The 18,301-nt window shown below is 36.6% G+C and overlaps 2 protein-coding genes across 19 annotated transcripts in view; one reads left to right on the top strand and one right to left on the bottom strand.

Moving 5' to 3' along the window:
• Positions 1-18,301, bottom strand: part of caska (calcium/calmodulin-dependent serine protein kinase a) — a 309,385-nt gene that overhangs the window by 95,051 nt on the left and 196,033 nt on the right. For all 9 annotated transcript variants that reach the window (XM_069889306.1, XM_069889307.1, XM_069889308.1 and 6 more), the window contains one exon: positions 14,960-15,081. In XM_069889306.1, the coding sequence (XP_069745407.1) occupies positions 14,960-15,081 (122 nt within the window). The remainder of the gene's footprint in view (positions 1-14,959; positions 15,082-18,301) is intronic.
• Positions 16,702-18,301, top strand: part of gpr34b (G protein-coupled receptor 34b) — a 76,923-nt gene continuing 75,323 nt past the window's right edge. For all 10 annotated transcript variants that reach the window (XR_011341668.1, XR_011341667.1, XR_011341666.1 and 7 more), the window contains exon 1: positions 16,702-16,776. Coding sequence is in view for 2 of the 10 variants with exons in the window: in XM_069889322.1 (XP_069745423.1) it covers positions 16,707-16,776 (70 nt within the window). In the remaining 8 variants the exon portion in view is untranslated. The remainder of the gene's footprint in view (positions 16,777-18,301) is intronic.

Below are 18,301 nucleotides of genomic sequence, written 5' to 3'. Positions count from 1 at the left end.
TCAAAATAGAATTAAGAATTTTCGTGATTGATCTAATCATTCTTTCCCACAGATCACTATGATGTGATCCTGTACGAGGGTTAAATATCCAATCAATTTCCTTATGAAGTAATGAATCATGAATTTGATGTTGATTCCAATTTTGAATTGCTTTACGTTACTCTAGTTGAGCTCCTGTAAAATTAGATCCATTATCAGAATGTAACTCCTTCACTTGACCATGTCTGGCAATAAAACGTTGAAGAACATTGATAAAGAGTCTGTATCAAGTGATGACACTACTTCAATATGGATTGCTCTTGTAGTCAAACAAGTAAAAATAGTTCCGTGTCGCTTTTCAATAATTCTTCCTCGTTTTACTTGAAAAGGACCAAAATAATCAACTCCCATGTATGTAAATGGGGGTTCATCAGACGAAATTCTGTCTTGTGGTAAATCTGCTATTTGTTGTTGTCCAGGTTTAGCATTTGCACATCGAAAAATAATACATTTTGATATTTCATTGTCAAACGCTTTGCTCTGACAAAAACGAATTATCTCTAATTCAGCAATCTCCAATTCATCAACTGTCAGATAACAGCTCCTTTGGGACTTCAAATTTTCTTTCTTGATATGATGCAAAAACATAGCCTTTAATCTGAGAATCCACACTGCCTACTGCCTTTTTCAAATGAAACCATGAGGAATAATAGCGAATTAATTGAATAATTGGATCTTCCTCATTAGATATTTGAATTGTATTCACATTAATGTTTTGGATTTCTGGATCCTCCATAGAAATTTTCTTTAACTCTTCTGGATTTTGAGGCCAATCTTCCTGAGATTGGAAAACAAATTGAGGAACGAACACCCAGGTGTTTGCTCTTTTCAGAAATGATTGAACTTTTGATCTTCCTGAAGCCATGTCAGCTGGATTATCCACGGTTTTAACATATCTCCATTGATATGTTAATATACAAAACCTTCTCGATCTCATTATTTCTGTTAGCCACAAAGGTACAAAACCTCATGGTTTTGTTATTCATGTATTTAAGCACTGATGGACTATCAGACCAAAGCAAAGAATTTGCTAACTCCATCTGTAATTCCCTTCTTAACGCAGTGTCCATTTTACTCGCCATAGCAGCGGCAGTCAATTCCATACGAGGTATGGTGACTGGCTTTTCTTATTACAAATCCACAATGTATTTGCTCATGATTATTTTGCAGTAATAAATAACTGACGGTACCATAACCACCTCCGCCTGCGTCAGCAAAATGGTACAACTATGCAAATGTAAAAATTCCAAAGTCTGCTGGTTCAAAACATTTGTCGACTTCAAAATTTTCTAACATTCATCCAATCTTGTGTGATGGAATCTGGTATAGCTTCATCCGATCCAAATTTTCTTCTGCATATTTCTTGCAAATTTTTCTTGGCTATTAATACTACTGGTGTCAATATTCCTAAAAGCTTACGATCGAAAGAATACCTCTTCTTGTTAAAAGTGTTCCTTCAAAATAATTTTTAATTTGAAAATATCAAATTGAAAGCACCATTGGTCTCCCAGAATTCTTTTGACAGGTAGAATGTCACAATCCAAGTCAAGATGTTTTATCTCCTTTGCTCTTTCTGCCTCAGGAATAACAGCCAATACATCTCGACTGTTGCTAATCCATTTCATGAGGAAGAAACCTCCTTTATTACAGATCTCTTTTAACTCATAATAAAGATTTATTGCTCCTTTTTCTGAAGCTACTGAATTAAGACAACATCAATATAGAAATTATTTCTGAAGATGTTTATAGCTTGAGAACAAAATTACTCTTCATTATCTTCAGCACATTTCCTGAGAGCAAAATTTGCACAACCTGGTGATGAAGTTGCTCCAAATAGATGAGCTATCATTCTGTATTCAAACATATCTTTAATGAAATCTCCTTTCGGCCATCATAATAATTGTAGAAAATCACAAACTTCTAATGGTACTTTCACTTGATGAAACATCACTTCAATATCTGCTGCAATCACAATAGGATCTTTACAAAATATTACAGAATGCCTATTGATGTACTAGTTAAGTCTGGACCTTCTAAAAGTTGAGAATTCAATGAAACTCCTTGAAATGATGCTCCACAAATACTACACGTAGTTTCTCCTTTTGTGGATGTATAACTCCATGATGAGGTAAATACCATTTTCTACCATCTTTACATTCCAAGATATCTACTGATACCTCTTCCACATCACCCTTGATTATCATATCCGACATGACATTGGTATATTCCAAAAGAAAAGAAGGATTTCTTTTGAATTTTCTCTTCAAATTCAGCATTCGCTGTTGTGCCATTGTTTTATTATCTGGCATGCAAATTTCTCTTTTATTCAAAGGTAATGCTATACAGTAATGACCTTCCTTCCACACGTTTCACAGAATTTGAAACTATATCCAGAAACTCCTTTGAAGGTTCTTGAATATCTATGTGGCATTCAGGGAAATCAATTTTAAACTGTTGTTACTATAGAAATAGATCATTAAATTTGACAACTGAAATTCTGTTGACATTAACATTTGACAACTCCTGATCATTATTAAGATTTCCTTCTAATGGTCCATTAATTGTCCATCCGAGCAATGTTCTCACAGCATAAGGTCCATAATTTTGACTCCTTATTACTTCTAAAGTTTCAAGAGCCTTTGGTACATATAATCTTATTAACATCTCAATTTTAGCATCAATCTTGGGTAAGCAAACATCTTTTAGATGATCCCACTGTTTGATATCATCCTGAGATGGAATATCCTCCCTATTCACAGGCATATTCTTCTGAGTATATACATTTGAAAGATTGCAAAATTCATTGCTATCCAATTCAGCAAACTGTAAACTTGAAATTATATTAGTTTCAATGTTCCTTTCATCATTCATTGTCTTTAGCAAGATTTGTAATCTTTTATCATGAAGATTAAGTTTATTCATTAATTCAACAGTACAAAATGCAATACTTCCTAGATCAAGAAATGCACAAGCCTTCAGTATGCATTACAGATGAAATGTTGGAAAAGACATGCCTTGATGGTCACAAATTAACAAGAAGCCCTACCCAGATAGAGTTTGAATGGAAAATTAAAATGAAAGAATTTAAGGTTCCTCATTGGCGAGATACATTAGCACCTCAGAATTAGGTTGGAGAGAATGTGGGAAGATTGGCCATCATGCCCCATAGTTTTTGGGACTGTCCTAAACTATATCAATATTGGAGAGATATTCAGGTGGAAATTAAGCACGTCGTATTTCATATTGGAAGTGACTCCAGAGTATGTAGATACTAAAAAACTAGACATGTTTACTCAGGGTGTTGCTGTTGATCACAAAGAATATGATTACAGTATTATGGAGAAATATCAAACCACCAAATGGATTAAAAAGTGTATTTTTGATAGAAAGCATCACAGCTAAACTCCAACTAAGGACAGATGTCTTCAACTTCAAGTGGTCACCAGTAATGCTACAGTTACCAAGATTGATTAGTGATATAACCTCTCCGTAATCTCAGTGGAGGGGAGGAGTTTGACTGGTGCACGCTACATGTAATTGGAATAAACCATACAGATGAGATTATGATTAGATACATATGCACATAAAATGATAAATTCAACAAGATTAGACTGACCCTCTCCTCGAAAGTGTCACAATGGGCATATGAAGAAATGTATGGTTAAATATATAGATGACAACATATTGGTTAGAATGAGGTTAATTGGGTGCCTAAATCTGTGATATCTCTATGAACAGAACTCGAGTACGATAGATTGATGCGTTGTATGCATCTGATATGTGATTTATGGATTTTGTTTGTATGATCTGACTGCATATGGAAATAAAAGTTTAAAAAAAAGAAAAAATACATGATACAGAACAGCTGCTATTTACTAGCCAGATGTAGCTTATTTAAGAAGCAGAACTCATCAATGTTTTACAGAGTGATTCCAGGTGCATGAGGGATTATGGGTAAGGAAGATGGCCACTGATCCTGTATTAAGCCTGCTTCTCTTACATCGGGTGCTGGAAAAGAGTCACTTTTCCACCGAAGGTAAGAGAGGGTGCCCATGGGGGCGGGGACTGGGACGACAGGGGACTGGGGGGGGGGGGGTCCTCCCTCTCAAAATGGAAATTATTTGTGCAACATTTTAAAAACTCAGTTATATTTCATTCTACCCACCCAACCTCAAATGTTCAGCCTCCAAAATCACCACAATTCCAAAATCATTGCAATTCAACCTTATTTAGTGTAAACGCCCTGCCTGAGTGAGCAGCCATTTTGGAGGTAAGTATGTTCATTTATTACATGAAATTAATGTTACTTATGTGTAAAAAACTATATTTGATGAACTGATGTCATCTACCGAAAAAAGTGCCTGTTTTTGGAGTTTGCCACTGTTCAGAAACCTGAATAAAAGGTTAGGTACTTGTACATTCATTTCATATACTGACATTTTTGAAAATGCTACATTTTATGATAGCATGAAAAAAATGTATCAGAGTTTTAAAATGTTACTATGTGCCACATAGTATTTAAACATTAGGAAAAATTAGTATTCAGTTTCCTATTAGAATTCAAATTCCAGATCAAAGAAATTGATTGACTATTCGTCTGCAAATCCTTTGCACATTTGACAATGTATTAATGCTATCTTGCAGTTGAAGCATTACTATATTGTGCACATCCTACGCACAGACAGACATGGAAAGATGGTAAACAATGTAACACAGGCGAGTTCTATTGCCTTGTCCACCCACCTCACAATCCCAATGAAAAAGGAACATTATGCCTCATTTTGAAAGGGAGTAAATTTCCATCTGAATTAACTAACAATCCTCCTACAAATTTGGAAGAATTTGAAATGGCAAGAATGCAGGCAGTGTTGGATGAGAACACTGGATAAGTTAGATGCAATTATAATTTTAAAGCAAGGTTTTAATACAATGAATTATAGTGTTTACCATTTGTGTATGTATTACGCCAAAGTTGCACCAAAAGTATTCAAATTAAATGTAAACCAGGAGCATGCAAATACTTTCCTCAGTTAGTGAATATAATACAGGTTGTACCTTCTCTAATCTGGTGCTCTATGGTCTGGCACTTTTTGAATCTGCCGCCATTAGTTTGAGGATCTACACCCGGTGGTGGGGGGGGGGGGGGGAGACGCTAGGAGCACTAATGCACAAAAATCTGTTAACACTGCAGCTGAGTGTTTTGGAGATAGTTAATTTCTTATATTCAGCTGCATTTTTGCCCTTCAGGATATTATCCAAGAGACCAAGAGGTGCAGAAAATGGTGCTGGTGCTAATAAGCATTCCCTTAGGGAGACATTTGTTTTAAAAAAATGGCCAGGTCCCGATGTGCCAGATTAAAGAGGTACAGCCTGAACTTATGCAACATGCGAATGACATCAACATTTTCTAATTTCAGGTATCCCACACTCACTCTGTTCCATTTTCCATTCCTCCTGGGGTCCCCTCCTAGTTTATTCACTTCTTCCACATCTCTCTCCTGTAACCTCAATTCATTATTCTTCTTCATCTGGTTCCATCTATCTGGGTTTCTTCTCCCTTGGCCTATCCCCCCTCCTCGGCACAATTTGCCTAATTTTTTTTCCTGATCTGCTTCCATCTATTACTGACAAGCCTCTATCTCAAACCCCCCCCCTCCTTCACCTGCCTCTGTTTGCCCATCATCCCCCACCTCACCTGGTTTCACCTATGATCTGCTGGACAATCTCATGCCTCCTCTTTTTAACTGTCTCTCTTCCCTCTGCACTTGGTCCTGATTCAGGTTCTCAGTATGAAATAATGATCAGCTCTTTGCCTCCACAGCTACTGCTTGACTCACCGAGTTCTTCCAGCAGTTTGGCCATAATCTTTCTCAATGGTGGAGCAGTTAGAGGGCTGAATGATCTGCACCAATTTCTTAAGTATTCATACTTAAAAAAAATATTTTATTTAAAATCAACACATATCACTATTAGTAAAATCATAAATCACACTGTTACAGAACTTACAAATACTTGCTGATTTATATAAAAAGAAAAAAACCCATATAAACCCCAACTAATCCCTACCCCCCTACCCTAATCCTTACTACCCCTACTAAAAACTAATACCTAAAATACATAACATAGTTATACATTGAATTGGATTGCTTTGGAAGACACTCAAAGATCCCAAAAAAAAGTTTCTAAAAAAAACTATTACTTATTTTTAAGAAAGACTTCACCGGTCTGGAGGACTCAAAGAAATTATAATTTGAATCCCATTGTTCAAGCATATGGGCTCCAAATCTGTAAAAATACAAAGTATTAACCCCTCAAATTGTATGTAATTTTTTTTCTAATGGAATACAGCTTCGAATCTCTGTTTGCCACCTTCCTAATGTTAATGAAACATCTAATTTCCAAGTAACAGCAATACATTTCCTTGTTATTACCAAAACTAATTTAACAACTTTCAAATGAAAATCTGAAAAAGATAATTTAGGAGTTATATTCTCAAAATTTCCCATCAACAGGGAAAATTTCCCATAATTCAGGATTTAATGGAAAAACAACATCTGTAACCAGTTGTAAAAACTTACTAATGGAAATCCAAAAAGGTTTAACCATATAACCATTTACAGCACAGAAAGAGGCCAGCTTGGCCCTACTAGTCCTTGCCGAACATCTTCTCTCACCTCGTCCCACTGACATGCATTTAACCCATAACCCTCCACACCTCTCCCATCCATATACTTATCTAGCCTTTCCTTGAATATTAACATTGATCTCACTTCTACCACCACTGCCAGTTCATTCCATATCCCCCACCACCCTCTGCATATCCCCCTTATGTTTCCCTTAAACTTTTCCCCTTTTACTCTCAATCCATGTCCTCTTGTTTGAATCTCCCCCACTCTCAGTGGAAAAAACCTATCCACATTGACTCTATCTATCCCCCTTATAATTTTGAATACCTCTTATCAAATCACCCCTCAACCTTCTATGTTCCAGCCTGCTGAACCATTCCCTGCAACTCAAACCCTGAAACCCCAGCAACATTCTCGTAAACCTCTTCTGCACTCTCTCTATACTGTTTATATCTTTCCTGTAATTTGGTGACCAAAACTGCACACAATATTCCAAATTTGACCTCACCAATGCTTTATACAATTTCAACATAACATCCCAACTCCTTTGTTCTAATACAAATTCTTATTTACAATAATTACAAATGCTAGTTTCATAATTCTTATGAAAGCCAACATACTAAATGCTTTCTTCACCACCCTATCCACATGTGATTCAACTTTCAGAGAATTATGTACCATGATTCCTAAATCCCTTTGTTCCACTGCACTCCTCAAATGTCTACCATTTAAGGTGTATGTCCTATTTTGATTAGTCCCATCAAAATGTAGCACCTCACATTTATCAGTATTAAAAGCATCTGCCATCTTTCAGCCCACTCTTCTAACGGTCCTATATCACCCTGTAAGCTTTGATAATCTTCCTCACTGTCCACAACACTGCCAACCTTTGTATCATCTGCAAATTTACTAATCTAATTTGCCACCCTATCATCTAGATCGTTAATAGATATGACGACCTAGAACTGATCCCTGAGGCACTCCATTCATCACCGGCCTCCAATTTGACAAACAATTTTCCACTGCTACTCTCTGGAATCTCCCATCCAACCATTGTTGAATCCATTTCACTACTTCATCATTAATGCCTAATGCTTCCACCTTCCTTACAAACTTATGGGGAACCTTATCAAAAGCCTTACTAAAGTCCAAAGCGACAACATCCACCACTTTCCCCATGTCAATCTTTTTAGTAATCTCCTTGAAAAACTCTACAAGATTTGCTAGACATGATCTGCCATGTACAAAACCACACTGACTACTCTGAATCAATCCCTGTCTTTCCAAATAATTGTATATACCATTTCTAAGAACACTTTCCATGAATTTACCCACCACAGATGTCAGACTTACAGGCCTATAATTACCAGTTCTACTTCTGGATCCTTTTTTGAACAGCGTAACATCATGAGCCACCCTCCAATCTTCCGGCACTTCCCTCGTGGCCAGTGACATTTTAAATATTTCTGTCAACGTCCCCACTATTTGTTCACTAACCTCCCTTGGGGTCCTAGAGAATATTTTGTCAGGACCTGGAGATTTATCCACCTTGATCTTTTTCAATATAGCCAACACTACCTCCTCATTAATTCTTATATTATCTATGAGCTCCCTACCATATTTCTTCTCTTCATCTGGCTCAATATTCTTTTCCTTAGTGAATACTGAAGAAAAAAATCATTTAAAATTTCACCCATCTCCTCTGGCTTCTCACAGAGCCTACGCCCTTCATCTTCAAGGGGTCCAATTTTATCCCTCACTATTCTTTTACTTCTACTGTATCTATAGAAACCCTTTGGATTTATTTTAACTTTATCTGCCGAAGTAGCTTCATATCTCCTTTCAGCTTTTCTAATTTCTTTCTTAAGATATTTTTTTACACTCCTTATATTCTTCAAGCAGTTCATCCATTCTTGTTGTTTATACCCATTGTACGTACCCGTCTTCCTCCGAACCAAGTTCCTAATTTTTTTTTGAAAACCAAGGCTCACTACAGTTTCTAACCCTTCCTTTAATCCTCACGGGAACATACAAACTCTGCACTCGTAGAATTTCTCCTTTGAAGATCCTCCATTTATCAGCCTCATTGTTCTATGAAAATATCCTACCCCACACTCTCCAAATCTTTTCTCATCCCCTCGAAATATGCTTTCTTCCAATCAAAAATCTCAACCTTTGGCCCACCTCTTATTCTTTTCCATTACTAGCCTAAAATTAATAGTATTGTGATCACTTGACCCAAAGTGTTCCCCAACACAAACCTCTTCCACCTGTCCTATCTTGTTCCCTAACAGGAGATCCAATACTGCCCCCTCTTGAGCCAGTTCATCTACGTATTGATTATGAAAACTTTCCTGAACACCTATATACTCAATATTCAAAACTCCTGAATGGTTTTGAGCCGAAAGCAAAAAAAATTCTAGAATATGTATCAAACTGATTAGAATAAAAAGAATAATCTCTTTCTCTAGGATGTTTCCTTCTCCATATAACAATTAAGTTTAAATCTTTCATTAAATATAACAAAGTTTTAGCTGCTTTAGATTTAACTGTTGTTCTTGATGATTTATTTAATAAAGGATCCAAACAAAAATTAAAATCTCCTCCAACTAAAATATTTTCATGAACACCTGCCAAATACAAAAAAATATCTTGAATACATTTTTCATCATCTATATTTGGTGCATATATATTTAACAAAGTCCATTCCTCTGAAAATATTTGACAATTTACCATTATATATTTACCTGACAGGTCTGTAATCACATTTTGAATCTTAACTAGCAGACTTTTCTTAAATAAAATTGCCACTCCTCTAGCCTTAGAATTAAATGAAGAAAAAACTACTTGATCTACCCAATCTCTTTTTAATTTTAAGTGTTCTTTTTCAGTTAAATGAGTCTTATGCAAAAAAAACAATTTCAACTCCAAATTTCTTAATATAAGACAAAATTTTCTTTCTCTTAATTTTCCCATTAATCCCGTTAGTATTAAAACTCATAACCTTAATTACTTTATTATTTTTTTTTATTTATAAAATTCTTTTTCAGGAAGAATTCCCACAAAATAATTTGGTCCTGAACGTCATCTCTGCAATCCAAAAACATCAAGGTTATTCAGATTAAATACATTGTACTTGATTACTAGAAAGAAAAAAAAAAGAAAAAAGAGCAAAACAAAAACCCCTCCTCAAGTGCTGTAAAACCTTGCACTACCTCTCTCCATTTTATGGGTCATGGCCAAACCACAAAAACACATGCGGCAGGTATCCATTCTTGAAAAAAAAAAGAATCACGTCTTCTCCTTCTTTTCCTTCAGAGATTCCCACTAATTTAATATTATTTCTTCTACTATAATTTTCCAGAATATCAACTTTTTCCAACAGTTTTTCATTTATCGAAATCAAATTGGTCGTCGTATCTTCAGACATGTTAGATCTTGCTTCAATATGTTGTACTTCTTCTCAAACATCTTGAATCTTATTTTCCAACTTATCAACTCCCTTTGAGATGTTATTTATCACCTTTAAAGCATTATCCACTTTAACTGTCAAATCTGTTTTCACTTGCTTCAATTCTGCAGAGAGCAATTTAAAATTATTTTCCAAAGTCCAATTAAGTCCATCTATTTTGTGTCAATCTTATTTATTTCTTTTAAAAAAATATTTTTCTTGCATCTAAATCATTCCTCTTCTGAACTTGACATTTCTTCTTCACTTTCATATTCTTCTGAAGCCTCTTCCACTGGAGATGTATCTCCTTCTTGTTCAGATGTCGAGCCACCAGACAGTCCCTTTAAGAGACCTTGTATTTTTTCTAACTTTTTTCTTCTGCACCACGCATGCGCAATGCAGTTTTAATTTTTCCTCCTGCACCATCTTTACGGGACGCCGCCAAGAAGGCTCCGGAGGAAGGTCCCTCACAGGGTCCTTGCTGGCGGATCTGGAGAGAACTTCAGCGGCCTGCTTTGTTGACAAGGTAGGCCCAACTTCTTTCTTCTTTTTCTCTTCCGATTTTTTGGTAGGTGTTAATTTTGGTGTCTTTTCTTTCTTCGGCGACGTCTTTTTTCTTTTGTTAATGAACTTTAAAATAGTTTTTATTTAAAAAAAACTTTTATTAATATGGGCTTTTTTAAATTAATCCCGTGGGAGTCGTTAGGGTGTGTGCTGCTTCTCACGGCATCATGTGACATCCCCCCAGTATTTATGTTCTTAATAATTATTTCTCTTGATTACTCATTTCTAGACTTGATAATGTTTAAAGTCTAATGTTGCATCCTGGTAGCGGTGGTTCCAGAAATAAAATGTAGTATTTTTTTGTTTCTGGGGAGGGATAAAGGATGCTGTGACTGAGGAATGGTGAAAAATTGCATGAGAATTCTTTCAGAGATGATGAGTCATGTGTAACAATTATACTTGTGCAGAGATTTTGGCTTTGTAAAACCTCCAAAGGCACATAGGAGCACAATGAATAAAAAGTGAGACTGAAGGAGGAAGTAGGACACAGTAAGAGAGGTAGATTTTAAGGAATGTTTTAAAATTCTAAGGCTGAAGAATAAGCTGTTTGAAGGCAAGAAAAGGAGAAAGGAAGTTAGGATACACTTTTTTTTTAGCTGAGAAACAGATCTTGGAGGATTTAAAAGATGGGTTTGGATACAGGGTGGAACAAGGTCATGAAGGGTTTTAAATAACACTTGTTTTAAAGCCAGTTTAGGTCAGTGAGAAATTTAGTCAGAATTTTGCATGACCTCACATTTATCAAAGGTAGAAGATGAAAGGCCTACTTGATCAACATTGAATTGTATTTTAAAATAATAACAAGGCAGATGATCATTTCAGCAGATGTGGTGAAGTACTGTTAGAAATAGGGAATATGAAATAAACAGGGAGCATTTGTCTTGGAAGAATAATAAGCCAGATGTTTAGCTCAGGGTCAAATGAGATGCCACAGGGTGAAAAGCCTGGCTTGAGGTTGTGATGACAGCCAAGGAAGGAAGTGGAACTATGTCCTTTGAGATTATTTACAAGAAATACTTAGAGCAAGATCGCACAGGAAAAAAAGGAGAAAGCTCCAAATTAATAAATCAAAAATTGAAAAATTATGTTAAAGGATGCATGGAATACTAAACAAATATTGCAAACCTTCAACAGCAATAGATTCATTCTGGTAAAGTAGATATGCAATTAAACCTTTTTTAAACAATAAAAGTAATTATTGTTCAATCATAGATTTACATTAATTTCCCTTCTTAATTGATCAAAATGAATGCCCTTACCTCAAATTTAGCAATTCTTCCAGTAATCCGAAAACAAGATTTACCTCACAGAAGTGCTGGAGAAACACAGCAGGTCCTGCAGCGACCAATAGAGACAAAGGAAAGAAATATAACCAATGTTTCGGGCCTGAACACTTGTCAAGGTATGAGCATGATGGAGGAAGGTGCCTGAATAAAAAGGCAGGAGGAGGAAGGAAGAAGGGGTAGGGGAAGGAGCACAGGCCAACAGTCCTTTTCCTGCTTGCTTTTTTGCTCTCTTCCCCTTGCCTTTTTGTTCTAGTGCCTGCCTGCTTTTTGCTCATACTTTGATGAAGGGCTCAGGCTTGAAACATTGGTTTGTCTCTTATGGATACTTCAGGACCTGTTCAGTTTTTACAGCACTTTTGTGTATTAACTACAATCACTACATCTGCAGATTTTCACAAAATTTACCTCAGTTAGGCGTAAAGATTGAACTGAAAGCTCCAATCATTTCACTGAATTTGCTCATGCCATGATCCAAGTAAGGTTCCAGATCCAATCCACAACTTGAGAATCACTTACAAACTAAATCCATCCTCATCTGATGCTCCCAAGTGCTAAACCTGTATCAGGAATTATTCAGAGTTGGTGTAGCGGTTAACACAACACTGCTACAGCATCAGCGATCGGGACCGGGGCTCAAATCCCGTGCTGTCTGTGTGGGTTTTCCCCGGGGGCTCTGGTTCCTCCCACCATTCAAAATGTACTGGGGTTGTTGGTTAATTGGGCAGCATGGGCCTCAATGGGCTGAAATGGTCTGTTACCATGTTGTGTGTCTAAAATTTAATATAAAAAATTTAAAAGAACAACCTTCAGATGAATTTTCTCCTATTCAGTACACCGAAAGTAATTGTATGCCACTGCTTTTGTCCTGATTTAATTCAGCATATATAATTTTTCTGAATATAATACACACACAACTATATATAAACATATACATTTGTTTATTTTGTTGTATTAGGACAGAAACAATATTATTTCTTAACAAAACATTGTTATACATAATCAAATCTGTATTTGAATTACAGCACAATTTGAGGGTAAATCTCCAATCAAACCAACAGATAAAGTGATATGAGATTACATCTACAATTATACCAAAAGAAAGTTCCAACCAACATATAATAGAAAAGCAAGCAAAACCAGTAAATATAAGAGAGACGTTTACTGAACCTGGGCTGGTTTAGTAATAAATTTCGATTTCAAATTTACAGACAAATGTGCTCTTTATCTAACTGGCTCCATCTTGAATCAACAGCAAGATTCTGTACCATGAAGTGTTCAGGTAATCCTATAAAACAGCTTTTGAATCCTCTGACATGCAATCACTTCTTAGACGTGAACTCACCCAATGACTTAGTAAATACAGTCAGTTCGATGTTGTAGATCTAAAATAATGCACTTTAAGTAGCTCAGGCTGCCTAGGCTTTCTATTCTTGCAGTCAGGCACTGCCAACGGTATCAGTGTAGAATGGTTCCAAGAATACAAAGGATGACATTGTTACCTCCCTGAATGAAATTTCACTTGTAAATTTAGAGACAGCTGATTTCAGATTTCCCCATGGTACTGGTCCTTAAAAAAAATGACAATTCCTAACAAGGTGGATCTGAAAGTCATTGATGCATGAAGGTTCTGTCTCATCTTTCATCTGCTCTTTACAAACAAAATATCTACGTCAAAAGATTCTGGCACACAAACTTTCCTGCTGACCCATTCAACACATGACATTTTACTGGCAGGAGGCCAGATACAGACTGAACAAAGTAGCCAAGCAAAGTAGAAATTATCTAGATTTGCTAAAACTTTGTCAGAGAGAGCACAAAATAATTCATACATCAACATTGAAGATGAATGATTTAAAATTTCTCCAGCATAAATAAGTTCATATAAACAACTAACTTACCATTTGGCATCCAAATTACTTTTTAAAAATCAAGCTTCATCAGCATAATTTAAGATTTTTCAATATTATTAAATGGGCAAATATCATATTCAAAGGATAATGGCTTAAAAACCTTGCATAACTGCAGCATCTTTAAACATTTAAGAAGCTGATTTAGTTTGCAATTAATATATACCTCAGCTAGATTGTAGATACAAAAAATGTCAGTGGGCTGAATGGCCTTTTATTGTGCTACATACTAATTGTAGGAACTGAATATATATTGCTTGGAGACACAACTGGGTGCAGATACTAGATCTGGAGCATAAAACAAACTGCTAAAGGAGCTCACAGGGTTAAGCAATCTATGTGTTGATAAAGGGATGATCAACACTTCAGGCAAGGTGCTGATTATCCCTTTAGCTCCACAGATTTTACTTGACCTACCTAGTTCTTCCAGCAGTCTGTTTTGGTTTATGTATGGATTTGTTCTTCAAAAAATTGTACAATTTTTTGCCACTTTTATTTTGAATAAATTAGTATTTTACTCGCTCTTCTTCCACATACAGTACCCTGGTCACTTCTGGAAAATCAACAATTATTGGTCTTTAAATTTTTTTTGCCATAAAAACAGTTTGGATTTAATGGAAACTAAAAGGCAGATTATACTTCAATGGGTGGAAGTGCATGGCAGAGGAACATTGGTTTATGCGCACAGCAACAAATTGCACAAAGATCTTTAAAATACTAAATAATAATCTTTTTCATTGGAATTGATCAGTCTATAGATGAGAAAATGATCTTATACCTGTGAAATAGCTGCGATTTTTACAAGAAATTGAAAAACAAAATCACATCTTGAAACAGAGGAGTGTAGTTTGTTTTAAAACGGTATCACTCTTTTCAAAAATGTATCTCTTGTCATGATTTTATTTAATACATTCAAACCAGCCTATGGGTTCTGACATACCTTAGTTATTTCAATCATGAGTACTACCAAGAGCTATGACAGATCATCATCTCCAAAAACAAATGGATAAGGTTTTTAAGCAATATTTTAAAGAGTCTTACAAAAATAAATGATTTATAATTGAATAAAATGCTTTCAAAACTTACATCAAGTAGGGTATGGAGATGTTGATCCTGGAAAACACTGTGTAAAAAATCCAAGTCCTTTTCACTGCAATCTGTTAATGCATGGATCTCTTCCAAACTGTCCAGAACCTGTGAAACAGCTCCTGCAGAGACAAACAAAACATACGCTTGAGGTGTGTGAAGAGAGGGACGCCATTTACATTTCTGTTGTTCACTAATCAGGTCAGAGAAGACTCACGTCATACAGAAATGAATATACTGGTGATAGTTTAGTTGAAGAACCAAGATATTAGGGATATGATGAAATAATTCCCAACACCAACATGTTTTAACACTTTCCAAGCATGGTACTGGGTAGCCAATTAAAGCAAAATTTAAAAAAAGAATTACGCAAGACCTCATTTTGAAGGATGAAATTGGTAAAGAAAATAACGACATGTATGCACAGAAAAAGGCATCAATGCATTGAAGAGATATCCAGTTTGTATGATTTTAAATAGTTACTACCTTCTATTTTTTGCTCCCAATAAAATGATATATTTTTTAATTTTATCATAAATTAGGAAACTACTAATTAGTAAATAACAATTTCTGTTAACTGGATCCTCTTTACAAGTTTGGAAATCACTTTTAATCTTTGGTAGCAATGCTACAAGAAGAAAGTTATTGGAGTTGTTCCTCAAGGAGAAGGTTATAAAATACCTCAAGGAGTATGTATGACATGATAGGTCCAAGCCAACTTGGTTTCATGAAGCAAAGATCCTCCTTAACCAATCTATTGGAATTTTTTTGAGGTAATCTCAATTAAGATGGACAAGGGAGAGGCTGTGGATGTGGTGTATTTGGATTTTCAAACAACTTTCAATAAGATGCCGCATAAGAGGCTGTTTAATAAGATGAGAACCCATGGAATTACAGATATTAGATTTTGGTGGCGCATTGGCTGAAAGGCAGAAAGCAAAGGGTGGGAATAAAGGGATCCTGTTCTGGTTGGTTGTCAGTTACTAGGGTATTCCACAGGGGTCAGTATTGGGGCTGCTTCTTTTTGCAATGATTATTGATGATTTAGATTATTAATTAAATGGTTTTGTGGCTCTGTTTGCAGATGAAACCAAGAATGGTGGAGGAGCAGGAAGTGTTGAAAAAACCGAAAGGTTGTACATTTTGGAAAAAAAATGGGCAGATTATTATTTAGATGGGGAGAAAATTCAAAATTCGGAAGTGCGCAGGATATTCTAAAGGTTAACCACCATGTTGGATCAGCAGTATGGAAAGTGAATGCTACGTTGGCATTCTTTTCAAGAGGAATAGTGTACTAAAGTAAGGAGGTGCTGATGAGGCTCTATGGGGCACTGGTGAGACCTCATTTGGAGTACTGTGCACTGTTTTGGGCCCCTTATGTTAGAAGGAATGCACTGATGTTGGAGAGAGTTCAGAGAAGATTTATGAGGATGATTCCTGGAGCATTTATCAGCTCTTGGACTGTATTTATTGGAGTACAGAAAGAATGAGAGGGGATCTAATAGAAACATTTTGAACGCTGAAAGGACTGGACAGAATAGATGTTGTTACGTTGGCAAGGTAAGCATACCTCTGATATCAGAAGCCACACAGAACTACCACTTAGGCATTCCAGCCTGCAAATCAGGTGTGCACCCACCCACCAGTCAGAGCATACACTGTCATTGGCTGGCCCCATACATCATAGCCCCTGCTCAGCAGAGCAGGATATTTAAACCTGAGCATACCATTATTCATTCTCTTTGCCATGTGGTCAAGTCCTGCACTCGTTCCAGGTCATTGCTGCCACAGTGAATGCCAACCGGAGGGGAACACAGGTAAGGGGTTTGCAACCCTTAGGGCGACCAGCATATCACCGGCAACCCAGTAGATACCGGCATTGTAGCCATAGTCCTCCATTTACTTGGGGTTAGAGACTGTGTTTCTTCCACATAGGTAGCCAGTTAGGGCACCTTATCAGGAATCAGAGCCCTTGCCTATAGGTCATTACTCATGAGCTGGGTGAGGATTCGTGCACACTCCTTTGTCGCTTAGCCCCTTCCCCGGTCAGGATTTCAAGGTTGGGTGCGAGCCAGTAACCTCTACCTCTGTGTGTGGGTGGGTGAAGTTGCTTGTATTTGAACTTGTTTAGCTTAACCTGTGTGTAGGTGTTGTCATTGATTAATTGTGTTTGCTCTGGGACTGCCCCAGAGCCAATTTTACTGTGTACTGTTGCACTGCACTGTGTCCGGACTCGCTTGCCTGCAGTATCCAAAAATGAACCCTTTCCACACAATATAGATGTGAATGTTGTTTCCCATGGTGGGTAAGTCCAGGACAAGAGGGCACAGTCTTAGGATTAGAGGGTACCCATTTAAAACAGAAATGAGGAGAAATTTCTTTTGCCACATACAGATGTGAAGGCCAGATCATTGGGGGAGTTTAATGAGGAGTGACAGGTATCTAATTAATCAGGGATATAAGGAAAAGGCTGGAAAATGGAACTATATGGGAAAATGGTTTAGTTCATGGTGGAGTGGCGGAGCAGACTTGATGGGCTGAATGGCCTATTTCTGTTCCTTTATCTTGTGATAATTGGTGTGAGCAGTTGTGAAGCAGAACCAAGAATAACAGAATGCTAAAATCAATTTACTAGTTGGAAAGCTGAGTAAAAAGTGAAGCAAAAATTAATTCAACAACTGAGGAAAACAGGTACAATGAAATATGTTACCTCTCCAACACAGGCTGGACTATCTCTTTTTCCCTCACATATGAAGGCAAAAAAAAATTTAGAAGCACAATTCTAAATATATTCACGCAAGTGGCCATCCTATAAATTTAATCGAGCAAATAGGTTATCATTCTTGGGCACAATTCTGTCCATCTTCAAGTGGGAAATAAGGTTGCCTTTTCACCTTCAAAGACAAAATTCTAATAAACTGCTATCAGCTTAATTCTATATAATTAAGGGGTAATCTTAGATTTTTCTCATAACCACTGACCTTAAATTAAGTCCATCAAAAGTTTAGACATACAGTTTGGTAACAGGCCATTTCGGCTGATGAGTCCGTGCAGCCCAATTTACACCCAATTAACCTACACCCCCAGTAGGTTTCAAATGGTGAGAGGAAACCGGAGCCCCCAGGGAAAACCCACACAGAAATGGGGAGGATGTACAAACTCCTTACAGACAGCACGAGATTTGAACCCCTTCCCGATCACTGACTCTAAAGCTTTGCACTATCCATTATGCCAATCGTGCCACCCAAATGGAATTAAAATAGAAACACCATCTAAAAATGTAACAAAGGGAAAAATTAGCCAAAAAAATGTAGTCAGTGTAAGACTGAAATGGATATAATT

Source organism: Narcine bancroftii, chromosome 7 (assembly GCF_036971445.1).
Source record: "Narcine bancroftii isolate sNarBan1 chromosome 7, sNarBan1.hap1, whole genome shotgun sequence".
In the NCBI taxonomy this organism is placed as follows: domain Eukaryota; kingdom Metazoa; phylum Chordata; class Chondrichthyes; order Torpediniformes; family Narcinidae; genus Narcine; species Narcine bancroftii.
This window is presented reverse-complemented; position numbering and strand designations above follow the sequence as displayed.